This window comes from Maylandia zebra, linkage group LG22 (genome assembly GCF_041146795.1).
Source record: "Maylandia zebra isolate NMK-2024a linkage group LG22, Mzebra_GT3a, whole genome shotgun sequence".
Taxonomy (NCBI): Eukaryota; Metazoa; Chordata; class Actinopteri; order Cichliformes; family Cichlidae; genus Maylandia; species Maylandia zebra.
In genome coordinates, this window is record NC_135187.1 from 19,317,463 (window position 1) to 19,334,071 (window position 16,609).

Consider the following 16,609-nt stretch of genomic DNA (forward strand, 5'->3'; position numbering starts at 1 on the left):
TATATTTCCCTATTTTAGTACGGATGTGGTTCACAGTGCACTTGTTTATTTTACATTTTACATCAGGCATTATGCAGGCTGGCTGTGCAGTGCCCGAAGACCCATCGGCCTGATCGTTGATCGGTTGCGCCTCCTGGTGAACTGCAGTCCCCGGCAACGCGCAGCTTTCAGCGCCTAATAACGGCTTTAACGGCAGCAGCGATTATTCCTGGGTTAAAGAGAAATCAGAGACCCCCGGACTGGAGCTGAACTATTTTTGTGGAAGTTTGGTGCAACTTTGCCCCGGACGGAGTTGACCGTTGAACGCCTTTAAAGCCTGCGGTCATGGAATAGAGCAGCGGACTGAGGCCTGCGGATAACTGACGGTAGCTAGCTGAGCTAGCTTTTGTGAAGCTGTCCATATTTGTTTGGGTGGCCGTGCTAGCTTTCTATGTGCTATTTTTGTTAGCATAACAGCCAAGCATATTTGCTATTTTTTTCTGATGAGGTTATATTAAAGGAACCGGCTGAGGGCCACTGCGGTTATTCGTTTCCCGAAGTTTCGCCAAGTTTAAGTTCCCTCTGAGTTAACGGTATCTAATAAGGAAACCAGCCAGCTTCGTCTTTGTCGTAACGTATAAAGTGGAGGGATGATTTCTATGCTACATTGATCTATACACATATATATATATATTGCAAGGGATTGTACGTTGATGACTAAACATCAGTTAGAGGCAGTCCAGACTGCACGGTGTCTCTGTCCCTTGAAGGGTTTACACTTCGCAGCTCGAGTTCTTTGCACCCCGTCCCACCGACCACTGTCTCCTGTCTCCGGCCGGCTTCAGCGGCTGGCCGCACGGCACTGAGTGCCCAATGGAGGAACATGACAACATGGAGTATTTTTACCAGCAGGTACTGCAGAAAGATGTTACCCGCAGGTTGCAGGTCGGACAGGACCTTATTGACTATCTGAACGATCCGCATCGCTCCCCGGACGTAGAGCAGGACAAACCCCGGCTGGACAAGACTATAGACGAGTTAACGGGATGGGTGAACTCCAGCAATTTCAAGGTGAGAGAGCTTGAGCTGTCATCGTATGAGCCATTCCTTCGGCCTGTTCGTGAATTGTTTTCCACTGGTTTGCCTGGTACCTGGGAAGAGACAGCACTGACATTTACTGAGATAGTTTTCAAAAGATGATGTAAAACATTTTAAAGACCTGTTAACGATATGAAGAAGACCCAAGTCTAATGTTTTGAGATTAATGTGTGCACTGGAAAATTCCAACAAAAGCGCTGGCAAGAAGCAGAAGGCTCTGTGATTCTTTATGACATCCTAATCCTGGAGCACAAGAGGCAGACATCTTTAAATGCAACCCAAGCATTGAGGAGTGCTTTTGAGGGGCATTCCTGTGGTTTGTTGGGTTTGTGCTGCTGTTTTGGTTGTGTGCGTGTCTGTGTTAAGGAGACCCATTGTTAGGACTGTAGACTGCTGGAGCATTGGATGGGATGGGGGAGGGGTTGGGAGATTCATTGTTATGATCCATGTTTTATTTTCTCTCTCTCTCCTTTGATCTCCTCTCTCTTCAAGATTTTCTCAGTATTCTCCTTATTTAAGTCCTGGATTTTGTGTGTAATGTGCTGGTTTGCAGACAGAGTTAGGAATGTGCCATTTCTGCCAGCACATCACACCAGTCCAGACAGCAAGTCATAACAGCTGGAAATCCCTTTTAAAGCCATGCTGCAGTATTACTCTCGAGTCGCTTTTTGGACTGATTAGTTTCATCTGCACTGATATGCAGGACTCAAAGTCTGTATGAGTGTGGAAATTGTGTGCTCAGCATAAGGAAGCATCTGAGCCTCTGGAAGAGATTTTTAATTTGACGACACCCAGCTAGAGAAAGAAAGTGTTCTGGACTTTATTGTCATTTTGGTCTTGTGATCTTTTAAATAAAACTTTTAATATTCATTTCCATTTAGTACCATGGAAACTTTAGGAATAGTGAAATCGGTATTGTGAGAAGCACTGTACAAAAACAGCTGTGGAGTCTTCACCAATTGTCCGCTTAGTATCCCTGTTAGATGTTCAAGAAGAAAGCTTTTTATAAGCTGAATTTTTTGCTATTGTTAAAAATAGTGAAGAGAAATGCTCAGTGAATGGTTTTGTATGGTGCTATAGCCTTTTTTTTAATCTCCTGTGGCTGTGATAAGCTAACATCTTTCTTTGTTTAGGTTTGTTCTTTTATGTAGATGACACAGCCAGTAACTCGAGCTCAGATCAGTCACTTTGCACTGATGTGCAAGTGAGTTGGGAGCCCCAGAGGCCTTCATACAGCAGGCTTTTAGCAATGCTCATGATCTCTGTTGGGTAGAAGGCCTTAAGCTGTAAGCAACATGCTGAGTCAGCAGTTGCGGGTGGGGGGAGGGGGGGGGGTGATAAAGAGTTGAAGAGAGGAGATGAATACAGGAGGCATTTAAGGAAACAAGAACTAGAGTCAGACACAGGCTAAGCGTGAGTGGAAAACACAACTCAAGACCTACAAATACATTTCAGAGATCTTTCAGGCACAAAGAGTGTCACAATCAAGTGCCTCTTAGTAATGGAAAAAATATTCTGTTTCTTGGCTGCGTTTGTGTGCCCTTCACTGTTTCCTTTTCTTATTGATCAGTTCAATAATGTATCCTCGCCTCCCTGCCTCATCTGCTTCTTTTCTGTGTGTGTGTGTTTGTGTAGACGGAATAGGAAATCAAATTTGCTTACAGAAGAGTACAGAAGCTAGAGAGCCTATAGAAGAGAGAATATTAATATTGCATGCTGCCTTTATGGAGAGCAGGTCCATATGACCCATCACTGCTCAAACTGATCCACACTCCTCTGTCCAAACACTTTGAATTGTGTCTAATGGAGTGTAAGAGATGCCACACACTAAAGCTTGCGTTGATAAGATAAGAAAAGCTTAATTTATCCCAACTTTGTGAAAATAAAGTTAAGAGCAACAGGCAAATATGTTAAATAGGTGGAATAGCATGTAGCTAAAATTAAAATACTATATGGTAAACAAACATCTCGATAAGATAAACAGATACAGTAAAATAAGTATACATTTAAATATAATAATAATAATAATAATAATAATAATAATAATAATATCTACTTATGATTTACAGTCTATGCTTTAGGATAGATGCCTATAGAAACATAACCACAGTCTACAGTTAGAATAAGGAATGGTATTTGGTAGGGGTGGGGGAAAAAATTGATACTGTGTAGTATCGTTAGAGCTGGGCGATAGAACGATAACGATGTGTATCGCGATATAACTTTTACTCGATAGAGAAATTAAGCTATCGCGATAGACCTCGCCGCTCTTGTCCTCTTAATAAAAATAAATAAAAAAAAGTCAGCCAATCCAAATTAAGTAGCGCAGAGCCGAACCAATCACAGCCGCAGCGTCACGTCGCGTGACTTGTTACGTACAGCACAAGTGCCAAGCCGCACGCGTGTTTGTTTGGGAAGCAGCCAGCGGGTAATGGAGCCAGCGCATGGAGGAAATGAGTGTGCCGACTAGAAAAATCAACCGAGCGTGACCGAAGAGAAAACAGATGATGGTTCCAATGCCGGAGAGATTGTCGAACGGAAGAGCCATAGAAGTTCCGTAGTGTGAAGGTATTTCGGCTATTTCAAGTCTGACAAAAAACAGAGTAGCGTGCACTGTAAATTGTGCCGAAAGCAAGTCTGGAAATTAGGGCTGCTCGATTATGGCAAAAATGATAATCATGATTATTTTCACTGAAATTGAGATCACGATTATTTGACGATATTTATTTAACCCTTTAAGACCTACTATAGAACCAAGTCCACCAGAGCTTATATTATTTTTTTACATGCTGTAGTGCCATTTGTGGGAGCATTTCAAGTTGCTATACATCAATACAACTGTTATAGCCCATATTTTAATAATATGTATGCATTAAGTCCATAGTAATTACATAAATTGCAAAAAAGTGCAATAAACTACAAAAAAAATTGAAAATCGCTTTTGTTTTGTTTACATATATTTCTACTTGGAGAAATTTAAGAGGTTTATCCCTCAAAACTTTAAATACAATAAAGTTGTAAAAAATAGTTTACAACAACAGGAAATTTATTTTGAGTGTCTTCATAGTTTTATTTTGGAGAGGAAAAACAAAAAACAATCCTATGATGCAAATTTGCAAAGAAAACAGCATGTGCATCATTTCACTGTGGGAAGGGTTACGAACAGCTGATAGGAACGGCAAAGCGTGTTTCTGGAATATTATGTTTTTGTTCCTGCAAGCGCTTTTTATGCAATTTTTGCAAAGCTATATGTGGAACGAAACCGTGACCGAGGACAACCTGATGGCATAAGATGTAAGTACAACTCCTCCGGTTTCATATGCAAAACAAATTATTGCGCTAGCTTACACGGTTCAGGTTCTACAGGGATTTAACAATAGTTATGCAAAACGGAGCATGCAGCTCTGACCGGCTTTAAAGGGTTAACAATGACTTTAAAAAAAATAATATAAAATAGTGTGCAACACCACTGAAGTTTTTTTTTTTTTTAAACTCTCTTTTCAACCAACGGCAGTCACTCTCCAAATAACTTCTGCTTAGCTTTCCGAGCTTCCCTCGGGTCCTCTTAATCAGCGGTCTCCAACCTTTTTTGCGCCACGGACCGGTTTATGCCCGACAATATTTTCACGGACCGGCCTTTAAGGTGTCGCGGATAAATGAGGGAGGGGCTAATAATCGGCTCAGTCATTTTTAATGATCGTTGAAAGCCCAGATCGTAATCGTGATTAAAATTCGATTAATTGAGCAGCCCTACTGGAAATACAATAAACTGGTGCATGCGTCACACTGTGCGCCACGTTATTGTTTCGGTGAAATGAATTTCTACAATACTGTTACTGTTAATTCTACTCTCTGCAGTGTTTAAATGCTTACATATACACACAGTTACTGTCCCTCCACACATACGACTCGGTTCTGCTTCTATGCCCCAGCTTTGTTTACTTTTTCCCACCGAGGCTTCTAGACTTCTGATTGGCCAACATTTCTGCACGGTTAGGAATCTAGCGCCACCTGCTGCTTTGGCATGTTCATAGCAGCGTTTTCCTTCATTTCTGCCTTAATGTGTGGACGGGATTATTTTTTAAAACGAAAACGGAAAATCTCCGTTTTCAAAAATACCCGTGTACGTGTGGACGTAGCCTCAGTCTCTGACTGGAAGCGCTAATTCGTCATTCAGCTTTTGTCAGACTAAAGTAACTGTTAAAACTGTTAGAAAAGCTCAGCTATACAACAAGGAGAGATTGAGAATTTCCTTTTAGTTCTCAGTTTATTTGATATTGACAAAAGTTAGTCAGTTTTGTCTGTTCTTCTGTAAAACAAACTAAGATTTATTTTTAGAATTAATATTTTGTTTCTAAGTGGAATTGACAATTTAGTCTGTTTCGTTTGTTCTATTTTGAAACTTAAACGCTTTAGCGGCTGCCTTTTGTGTAGTTTGCAATATTTGCCTTTATTTATCTGAAAAAGTCTCATGTTCCTTAAGTACATCTACCCTGTTGAACTTATTATGGGAAATAAATATTTAAATAAAAACAAGCTGCTGATTATTTCACATTTTACTTGTGAGCAACGGCACATTTAAATCTTACAAATATAGTTATTTGGCTTATATCGTGATAGATATCGTTATCGCCTGAAATGAAAAAAACATATCGTGATATGAAAAAATCTCATATCGCCCAGCTCTAAGTATCGTGATATTTTATTTGCTAATAATGTATCGATACAGGGACAGCAGAAATTGATATTTTGTTACAAAAAGGTTTTTGTGCTCTGACTTCAGAGCATGTTGATACTTTTTCTGAGCAAGAATCCTGACATTCCTTCACTGTCCAAATGTGTTTAACTGTTTTTTGGCAGCAATAAACATGACGGTTTACTTATTTTAATTTAAGACATGTTTTATTTTAATTAAGTTTAAAACTTTTTTATTTAATGTAAAATTATATTTTGTTTTAATTTACTTTCAAATTCTTCAGTTGCTGAAGGGGCTGCATAGTTTTCATATTGCATAGTTCAGAATAGCTATAATTGTACCAGATGGTTGCATTCAGTTAAGTTGGACTAGACTGTAATACAAACCGTTCAGTTTGTCAACAATAAAACTGACTGAAATGAGAGAAAGACTGAGTGCGAGACTTTGATATTAGATAAAATGAATATTGCTAAAGTTTACCTTTATGTACAGAATCTGAATATCGCAAAATATTTTAAAAAATTGCAATAATATCGTATCGTGGGATGTATGGTGATTCCCACCTCTAGTATTTGGTAATATTTAAGTGATACCTGTGTCATTATCAGTTCTGCTTATAGGTCATGGGGAGCAGACCTACACAAGCAGTGACCTATGGGCCTGAGACATGTTACTGATGTGGACCTCAAGAGCATGTTTGTGGTGTTTGTGTATTCAAGATGCGTTATCTGACGATTAATGTGGTTTGCTGTGTGATCAGTTGTGTTAGCATACAGTTTTCCAGGTTTAATAAATGAAACTGTGGACTCGTCTAAGAAATAAGTCCAGAAAAAAGCAAGTGATTTTTCTTGTGGCTGTGTCCGTCTGTCATGTACAGTCTGTGGGCCTACACCAGTTTTTAGCTTCATTGAACCCATTGTATTATATTTAATCCAGAACACAGCATCAATAGAAAATGCTTTTAGCTGACATCACTTTGCTGCATTTAGTTTGACATCGCTGTCAACACATGTCAGATAAAGCTGCATGTATTGGTTAAAGGAAATTATAAATTTGGAGATTTAAGATTCAGATCCCGACTTGGCGCTGTCCATTTCAGTGTCACCATATTCAGATTTTTTTCTTTATTGTGCAATAAAATTATTTTTGTGTTGGCTTCTTCCTGCAGGTGCTTCACAGGAAACACCATCCAGTGAATGGAATTGATCGCCGCTTTTTTGTGGGAAGCAGCTGCAGGAACTGTTGAACTGTAGTCTATAACAGTAGCTTGGCTCTGAGGAGCAGGATCAGACAATGGTCTAAATCTGCTTCTGGTCCTTTTCTTTATTCTTTATAATCACTGGATTAATGGTTCGGAGTAGAGCTGTAGTTGCTTATTAGCTTGGTGATATCCCGATACATATGCGGTCTTTTCTATTGCCTTACCACTGTTCTCTGTTAAGAATTCATGTTATAATATAACCAGTGTGAGAAGATTCTAGAGCCAGCTAGTTTTGAGTATCTATGCTTGATAAATAACTGAAACATTCATTCATTTACCAAAAATTGTGAGCAGTTTGTTTTCTATTAACCGTCTGTTCTGTAATCATATGGTTTGAGTGTCTGTCTTTATTTCTCTGTGAGCGTTGGACACTTTTTTTTTTCTTCAATCAAACACTCACTTTAACCCCTTACTGGAATCCAGAGTAAAACCTGTACCTGGTATGCGTATCAGCAGGCTAAGCAGGCTGGGGCTTCACAAAGAGCCATTCATACGGCACTAAATATATTTGCAGTTTGTTTTTTTCTTTTCTCCAACATACCTCAGCTCCCCCGTCATTTTGAATCCTGTAATCTGGAGATACAGAAAATGTGTTGGTGTCAGTGCTACTAAAAACATGCACATGGTTTATTGTATAGGGTTTTTAAGTATTTTGAGGCCATACCTGACTTGAAACTTCTCAGAAATTGGGCTTTTTTGTTTCTCCAGCATTTCCTCATGTCAAGTCCCTTCCTTCTCTCATACTCTGTCTTCTCCTCTGTCTCTCCCATTGAGGATGCCATATGGTTATGGGCTCCAAGCTCGTTGGGGTGCTGAGTGGAAGAGGGGGATGGGAGGCCCAGGGGCTGTTTCCATCCTTTACCGTTTTTGTCTTTTTCCTGGTGTTTTTCTTGTCTTTGCCACCCCCTTCCCTGTAAATTAGGTCAGGATGACGGAGTCATGTTGACCCAGGGCTTGTGTTTCTTCTCCAGGTGATTTTTGCTTTGTGTGTCATGACTTGGCCCTCATCCCCGTTTCATGCTTTCCTCATCGCTCCCCTTGTTGTTTCTGTAGATACCTGCCTTTGTTCTTCCTTTGACTAAAATAGGGAAAAACTGCAGTCTGACTCCCCTACTGAGTCCAGAGAGTCATGTTTAATTTTTTTTTTTTCACTTCAGTTTTTACCACAGCACTGCCAAAACAAGCATTCCAGCAGCACAGCGCATGTGATCCTAGTCAGGATCACAGTGGAAAAACTCATCTCCACCGCTAGACACAACTCTGTATCCCCCTAAGAATCATATCGCAGGCCAGTTTTTCTTCTGCTTGTGAGGTGAATTAAAACGCAGAGAGGCAGTGGAGAAGAGTGTGGAAGGACTATTAAAGGTGACTTTAGAGAACACAATCCCACACCACAATAATGGTGCCATCACGTTCTATTCCACTTGTGACTTCAGTCATTATGTTTCTTTCCAGGATAATTTTTAACCGGATTTTCAAAATGCATATCAGTGTGCACCTCCATTAGCTGCAGTTATGCAGGTAGTTTAAAGAGGACACAGCTGACTGGGTGTTGCATAACCAGGAGTGCCGCAGCTGTTGACATGCAGTTATCTTTGAAACGGCAAGGTGTTAGCCATTAAACACAACACTCATTGTCTCGGTTTGAGCTCCGAGTTAACGACAGAATATACATTACAATTCAAGCATGTTTTGAGCCTCAGCCTGTCACTGTTCATTAAGCATTTGTGTGATTAAATTATCACAGTCTTTTTTTGAGATCTTTTTTTGTTCCATGTTGGGGTTATCACCAAAACATAGAGGTTGCTCGAGTATCATCAGTTCTCAAAAGCAAGTAGTTGTATTTGGAGCTACTAGGTTGTGGCAGAAATCACAATTATGTTGGTCGATATTCAGAGCATGATTATCTAAGACGCAAACTCACATAGTTTGGAGAAATAATAGACTTTATTTAAGTTTATTAAGTTGTCTTTTAATTGAGTCTTTCGATTTAAACTGGATTAAGTGCACAGCCCTGGTTGTACTGTATGTTGGTGAAAGTTTGGAAGGTTTACTTATGTTCATTCACCACCGTTAAAATGTCTGAAATGTCTTTATTTATTTTTCTTTTCCTCTACACTCTTAAGCTGCTTAGAATGAATTACTTCCAATTTGTACTCCGTTTCTGTTGGTAGTCTCTCGTGTTTGTGATATAGCTGAGACTCGGACAGGTTTGGAAAATGCCTGACTGGCCTAAATTACATCTCTAAAGCGAGTGGGGGCAAGATTTTGATTCTCAGGGCTGGGTGATATGGCCTAAAATCCATATCACAGTATAATTTGAAGCATGTGCATAACGATATATATCGCGATTTTACACACTAGAAGGCACACTTAAAATCCTTCAATTTTCTCAAAAATCGACTGTGTCTTATGTATGAATTCTGGTTGTGCTTACTCACCTCGAACCGATTTTATGTGCTACACAGCGCACAGAAATCTGTCAAAAATGTTTTAGTATGACTTTGGTAAGCTATGAAGCCGCACCGCTTGATGGATTGTCGGCGCATTACGGCTACCGTAGTCAGGAGCCTCGCGGAGTAATCTGGGTCCAAAACTCCGTCTTCTTCAGGTCCCAAAGTCAAACGAACACTTTGGCATCATTGCTGAGAGTTAAAAACTGTGTAAATTCTTTCATCTTTAATAAAATGATCAGCGTTGCTGCTTTACCAGATGTAACAATTAAGTTTAGCATCCAGGCATCCATGAAAACAGAAGTAAGTTAGCTCGCTAGTTTCCACGTGTGTGTGTGTGTATGTATATGTGTGTGTATATATATATATATATATATCTCTATCTCTCAATCATGTTCTGACTGAGAGATTTCTGAAAAATTCAAACGTACAGCTCTGCTATCACTTCCAACATAAATGAAGACAGAAAACTAAACAGCAGTGACGTTTGTAGGGTTACTGAAGTTGGGCTAGCTCGTATATAATGATGCTACGCGATCGCTAGCTACACGGCTATGTTAGCACAGTGAAGCTGGAGGTTGAGCGCTAACTTTTTTCCACTCGATGAAAGTTAACGTGACAGTTTCTGGTGGTTAGGGGCAAATGAGAAAAAAAAACGATCACAAATTTCCATAATGAGACATCGAAATCTGGCACATGCTTTGATGAGGGGTAGGGAAGTGGAGGAAGCTCAGGTTTCGGCTTTCCTCATTTTCCAAAAGTGCTTTGTCTCTTTGCTATTACTGTCGCCCGGCATAATTTGCAGATGATGTTGTTTGTAGCTGCTGCAATGCTTTTGATCAAAACAGGCGCAGCTTAATGACACCATCAACATGCGCTATCGTGGTAGAGCGGTATAGTCAAAATCTCTACCGTTGGCCAAATTTATATCGTTTCTATCGTATACCATTTATACCGCCCACCCCTACTCTCAATATGGAAAAAGGATCATTCACAGTCTCACCTGTCTGCTGAGTCAGTAGAAACTTAATAAACAACCTCGATGGTCTTTAAAAAATATTCAGGATGTCAGAATCGAATGTAATCCTCCTCCCCTTTCTCTTCCTCTCACTGCTGTCACTGATGTAGAAAACGGACTGTATATTGATATGTATAATATAATAATTTTTGTGTGTGGCCCGCTATAACTGTTTGATTTTTCTTATTCTGTTTTGTAGGTGGCGTTGTTGGGGATAGATATCTGTGGGGCATTTGTGGATCGCATTGGAGAGCGGTTTAAAGGATACCTCGGCACAGGTGAGATATCTTATCTATCTCTATGCTTTGTTTTCTTTAAGTTGTCCTTTTAAATTTCACTGCAAATAGATCTTTATCTCTTTGTTCTTTTATCGTAAACAGCAATCGCTAGTCAAGGAAGTGTGTTTGTCTGGCCTTTTGAATTCAGAAGTGTAACAAAAACAATATAGCAGTCAGTTTCACTAGATGTCGTGTGAATCTTTGGCATTTTGACATATGTCCTTCCATTTTGTCTCTCACTTCCACTTTGTGGTTCTTCTGAGATAGACCCTGCAGCCTGGCACCACTCCGTGTCTATTATGCATCTCTATATTTAGGCCCACTGTAGCTCACTCTAGTACACCCCCAAACCACACCTTGATTCATGACCTCAGGAACTAAATCTCATATCAGATTTCATGCTCTGCCATTGTGTATTTGTGTTATCTCGGTGCCAGACCTTGTGGATGCCCTTAAGGTGTCACCAGCTGTCTTCGTCAGCCACACTGCCTCTTGTCACCGGCAAACCTGCTGAAGCCTGCTGTGCTACTCTGTAAAGGCTGGACTGGTCACACTGTGTATAGTCTACCACACACACTCTCTTTATCCAAGAGCTTTATATGAATGCAGATGTGTGTGTGTTACGAATGGACGCTAAAAACATCTCTCTGAGCCAATGCCAACCATGGAATCTCCCTCCTTCTTTCTGAGTTCCATTTCTCCTTCCCTGTATTCTCTGCATCTCCCTTCACCCATACAGTTCCACACACCTACCCGCCCACACATACACAGTGAGGGGAGGAAGATGAGATCATTGAGACTGAGGGATTGTATTGATCTACAGGGCTGACTTATTGCACAGGGCAGCTGCAATTACTCCGTGTGTGTGTGTGTGTGTGTGTGTGTGTGTGTGTGTGTGTGTGTGTGTGTTCGTGTTCGTGTTCTTTAAAACTGTGCAGTGACCATCCTTCACTTCCGAGTAGCTCCCTTGTGTTAAGTGGAAAAGGAAGTGAAACATGCACATCATGAAGGACTTTACTTTGACATAATTATATTTTCTTCTCGACTAAAAAATGAAGAGACGTGATTGGCCAGTTAGATTGCTCGGTAGAAGTGTGCCTGTGTATGTTTTCATCTTTAATGAAAGAAATGAAGTCATGTGCAACAATGGCCCCCGCTGCCACTTTTTCTGTTTGAGGTTATTGTCCTTGTTGCCAAGGCAACCAGCTGTTGTGGTAGTGTAATGTGCACTCAGAAACACACACACACTCCTACCCACATTCCTAGCGTGAAACATCAGTGGGGGGAGTGATACAGTGATGTCATCTTGTCTTTTTCCTGTGCGTGCGTGCGTGCGTTCGGGGTTATGCCATTTTGTTGTGTATTATTGCATGAATGTCAGAGTGAGGTTTGAAGTTTATATAATACAGAAATTTTGGGAGAGACCATTCAAACCTTTGTGTTTGTTGACTTTGAGGCTGCCCAAGTTGAGAATGAAGACATGAAAACCAACAGCATTCTACACTTTCTGAGCTGAATCTGTCTAGCACTTAACCTGAAACTACTCAACTGTATAGATGGAGATCTTTAAAAACAGCACACAGATATATCGCGTCATTTTAAAAAATATATATAAAAAGGCAGGGTATCTATTCTCTCCAGATTAAATGGAATACGCTTGATAGCTTTTCTAGCTTAAAGGAATCATAAACAGACATAAAAATCTTGTGTTAGCAGCACATTCAAACAAAGTGTTAAAGTGTCTATATCATTTTTTTTTTTTTACAGAAGTATAAGAACGCTTATACGTACTATGTATATGTACTATATACTGTGCGGTACAGCACAGTATATAGTACAGTATGGGATATCATGCTCCTCTGTGTTCTGGCTGAAGATGCTTCTGTTATTACATTTAAGGTAGACGACCTGTGACAAGATATGTCGGGCCCCTCCTGCACATATGCACCTGTTTTTATAATCATCCCTCAGTTTGATAGCCCATCTTCAATTGCAACTTGAGCCCCTTTCCATTAGTACCTCCTTGGTGGGCTTAGCACACTTTTCATGGTTTTTCATTAGGTGATAGTACCCGATACCACGCACTTTGTTTTTAGCACCTACTCCACTGGGGTTCCATGGAATTCGAAAATGTGACATCAGCAGACTGCATGCCACCGATTGGCTAATCAGTGTTTTCATTTGATGAGCCATCAGAGCATCTCCTTCACATAAATCAAAACTGCCGCTTTTGATACCTTGAAATGAAGGAAACAGCTGCAAAAAACAATGCAGCTCCCCAATGCACGGCCACATTGCTCTAACAACCCCACACACATTAGCTGGTACTGGATTGTAATGGAAAACGAGTCATGGTGAGTCATACTACGTTGTGTCGAGCTGATCCGAGTAAAAACTAATGGAAAAAGGGCTTTGATGTTGTATCATGGTCCTCTTTTTCAGGGAACAAAAGTTATTGTCATAACATTTTATTTCGATTCAACGTATTCAGTACAAGACATGTATACATGGCCCTCAGAGCAGTCATTGAACTGAAGTTGGACCACCAGCACCCTGGGGCATGGCAGACCCAGCAGAAAGGCCACAATCTAGCATTCAAATAACAGAGTCAAACAAAAGTGTGCAGAGATGACTAGCGACCTGTAGTGCCTTCTAAAACAACAGATAGGAGGAAGGAGTGTCTCCCTGCTGCTGGAGCCCCTCTCAACTCTGTCCCATAGCTAAGAGGACTGAAGGTTGTTCCTTTGAGGCGTCAGGTCTCTCTGGAGCCCTGAAGGTGGACCTTTGCTTGGAGGCTGTATTCACAGCAGCGTAACCACAGCAGCAGATGTGTTGCTCTCTTGGGGATAGATGGCAGAACTGCAGCCATGTGAGAGCCAGCTCTGGCTTTGGATTCGTATCACACCTGGGGATGATATTGTCCAAGGTTTAGCACCGAACCTGGCAACAAAACATGCAGTTAACATTTCACATGTGGCCGACATGCCAACTGTGTAGTTTTGGCTAACATCAGCAGGGCCTGACTTAGAGTCTGTGGACAAAAGAGTTTACCTGCAGTAGATAGCCAGCCAGAGTCTAACAACTGAGGGGTGACTGTGATCAGAGGGGTACATGTGCAGGCGGAGGCCTCGCATATGTCTTCACAGGTCATATGCGTGACTCGAGGTGTCTTCAGCCAGGACGTGTCGTTGTAATATCTCAAACTGTATGTTTTGTTCCAAGTGAATTCACTGAAAGGGAAGTGAAATCATAACATATGACTCTGAGCCCTTTTTCCTTTTGTAAGGGAGTAGGCTTCATATCTAGTTGGTTTAGGAGGAGCAGCTTCTGCCCTTGGATGATGGAGTTAGTAAAACTCTTGCTTGATGTGTGTGCTCTTTAAAAAAAAAAAAAAAAAAAAAGTATTATAAAATTAAACATTTGGAAATATATCAGTTCTGACACTCATTGGCTGAAGTGTTAAATGTTCTAACACAGACAAGTTGGTTTACAGTTTTCAGAGGATATGGCTTGGTGGTAGCTGAGCTGTTAAAATGAAAACTGCTGCAAAAGTGTTTGGGGTTGTTTTGTTTTTGTTTGTTTGTTTGTTTGTTTTGGCTGAAAGGTTATTGATGTACTGTCTTTCTCATTATGAGTGTAACCATAACAGTTGTCCAACCATCAGTTGTCCAACAGTTGAGAAATTTGGTAGGATCGTAGTTTACTGACCAAAGAGCTGATCAGTCCAATCTGTGTTGTGAAAACTCAAAATAAATTGAGGTGCATCTGTGTAAATTTGTATTTACCATTTGCAAAGGTAACGTAATATATTTGTAAGATTATATGGAGGCAGCGTGGAACCTTTCATTCAGTCAGGTCAGCCTGACACAGAAGTAGCAGAATCTCAGAAATTTTAATTACAGATAAGATTGCAGTCTAATGAAACAGTTGGGGACTTTTTGTTTGTTTAATGATAGTAAATATTAAAAACTGCCACATGTATGTGGCAGTTTTTAACTTAAATTAAAGGTTGGTTTTATTGTATGTTGTATTTCTTTGCAACAAATCCAACTAATTAAAATAACAATGAAGTGACCCAACTAAACAAGACAACTAGTGTATCCAAAGCCTCTGTAGCATTGACCTCCACTGCTAAATAAAAAAGTCCTGCCTTTTTTTCCTTTTTTTCTTTCTTGAAATTGCAGTGCACCAATGACAGTCTCAAAGCCGTGGACAGCCCAGGGTTATGTTGCATAGCAGTGCACCAATCCCATCCATTTGTTGGGTGGGGCAAATTGTGATAGCTAGTGATAGAACAAAATTTATTTAACTTTAACAGCACGTTTGTTCGATAACATCATCAGAGGTTTGTGTCATATTTTATCGTTGGTGTTCTAAAAATGCAGTACTCTGCTTGTACACTAGTACGTCATGAATTAGTGTCACTGTTTAAGTTGCAGTAGTTTGTTATTGTTGTGAGTATGAGCAGGTATGTGGGGTTGATGAGGGGTTAATGGAGATGGAAGCGTGGACAAGGTTGTGAGGTTTGTCCTTTTTGTTTGCTTTTTCCTTTTCTTATTTTGCTTTGGAAAAGTTTGGGAGCTGGTGGAGTGTTTTTGTCCTGGTAGTAGACCTGTTGACCTTTTTTGCATAAAATAATATGAATGTTTATAAATAAATATCCATATTTGATTTATTTATAGCTTAGTCCTGTCAAACAGGGTGCAGCTAGACTGCACACGCACATGCCACACACACAAACCATGTCATCCAAATACACTACACACACCCACATACAAACTGTGGTGATTGGAATTTTTTACCCCCCACAGACCTGATAGGCTTGGGGAAAGGGACTAATAATTATTAGCAAAAAAACAATTTCAGAGTACAGATGTACAAAGATTATTATTCCTAAATTGGGAGAATTGGAGTAACTTGCAGTTCTCATAGCTTGGTTTTCCAGCATTGAAAGGGCTTTCTTTTGTCACTGCATTACATCAGCCTCTCTGACACGGGGGCATTTGACATTATTTTAGCCATGGTCCATTTCCTATTTGCTGCCCTCTCATTCCCCTTTTCTAGTTAAAGCTACGGTGTTGATGGTTGTATTACTTAAGCTTTCTTTCCTTTTTTCCCCTTTTTTATCAGACACACTGATATGATATTAAGCATGAATATTCAACTTTGTACAGCAATGTTTTTTTGTTTGTCTTAAATATCTTTGGCTTTTAAATCTTGTAGAGTTTCGGTGTCATGTGCGGCATGCACAGTGAACTGTTTTTCATAGACTCTTACTCACCACCCACTCCCTTTCTCTGTGTGTGTAGTGTTGCCGGCCCTGGTGGACAGGCTGGGTGATGGCAAGGACCAGGTCAGGGAGAACAGCCAAGCCCTCATCCTTCGCTGCATGGAACAGACTGCCTCACCAATGGTCTCTCACACACACACACACACACACACACACACACACACACACACACACACACACACACACACACACACACACACACACACACACACCATTGCCTAAACAGGTAAATCCTCCAGTGTACCACATGTAAGATGAAGACAGTTTTGTCAAATGTCATTTAAATTTTATACAAGACATGTATATTGAGTTGTAGTTATTCTAGAAAAAGTTATTCTAAAAATGTGACACAGCAGAGAAAAAAATACAGGCAAATTAAAGCCACCTCCATATTAGTAATGCATTAAAAAAAACTACAGAGGGCCTGCACTCTACCTATCCACCCCCTCTTGTGGATATTGGAGGAATTACACAAGTTACTCCATAATGCTTTGTTTTATTTACACATGCCTCACGTGCTCATCTCCATAGATTGT

At 40.3% G+C, this 16,609-nt stretch overlaps 1 protein-coding gene across 28 annotated transcripts in view; it reads left to right on the forward strand.

The window, feature by feature from the left end:
- Positions 1-97: 97 nt before the first annotated feature.
- clasp2 (cytoplasmic linker associated protein 2) overlaps positions 98-16,609 on the forward strand; it is a 65,728-nt gene continuing 49,216 nt past the window's right edge. For 14 of the 28 annotated variants that reach the window (XM_076879663.1, XM_076879671.1, XM_076879674.1 and 11 more), the window contains exons 1-3: positions 101-1,050; positions 10,705-10,783; positions 16,093-16,196. In XM_076879663.1, coding sequence (XP_076735778.1) covers positions 853-1,050; positions 10,705-10,783; positions 16,093-16,196 — 381 coding nt within the window. In that variant the 5' untranslated portion in view covers positions 101-852. Of the gene's footprint in view, positions 1,051-10,704; positions 10,784-16,092; positions 16,197-16,609 lie in introns of all 28 variants that reach the window. The other 14 variants (XM_076879655.1, XM_076879658.1, XM_076879664.1 and 11 more) reach the window with 2 other exon arrangements.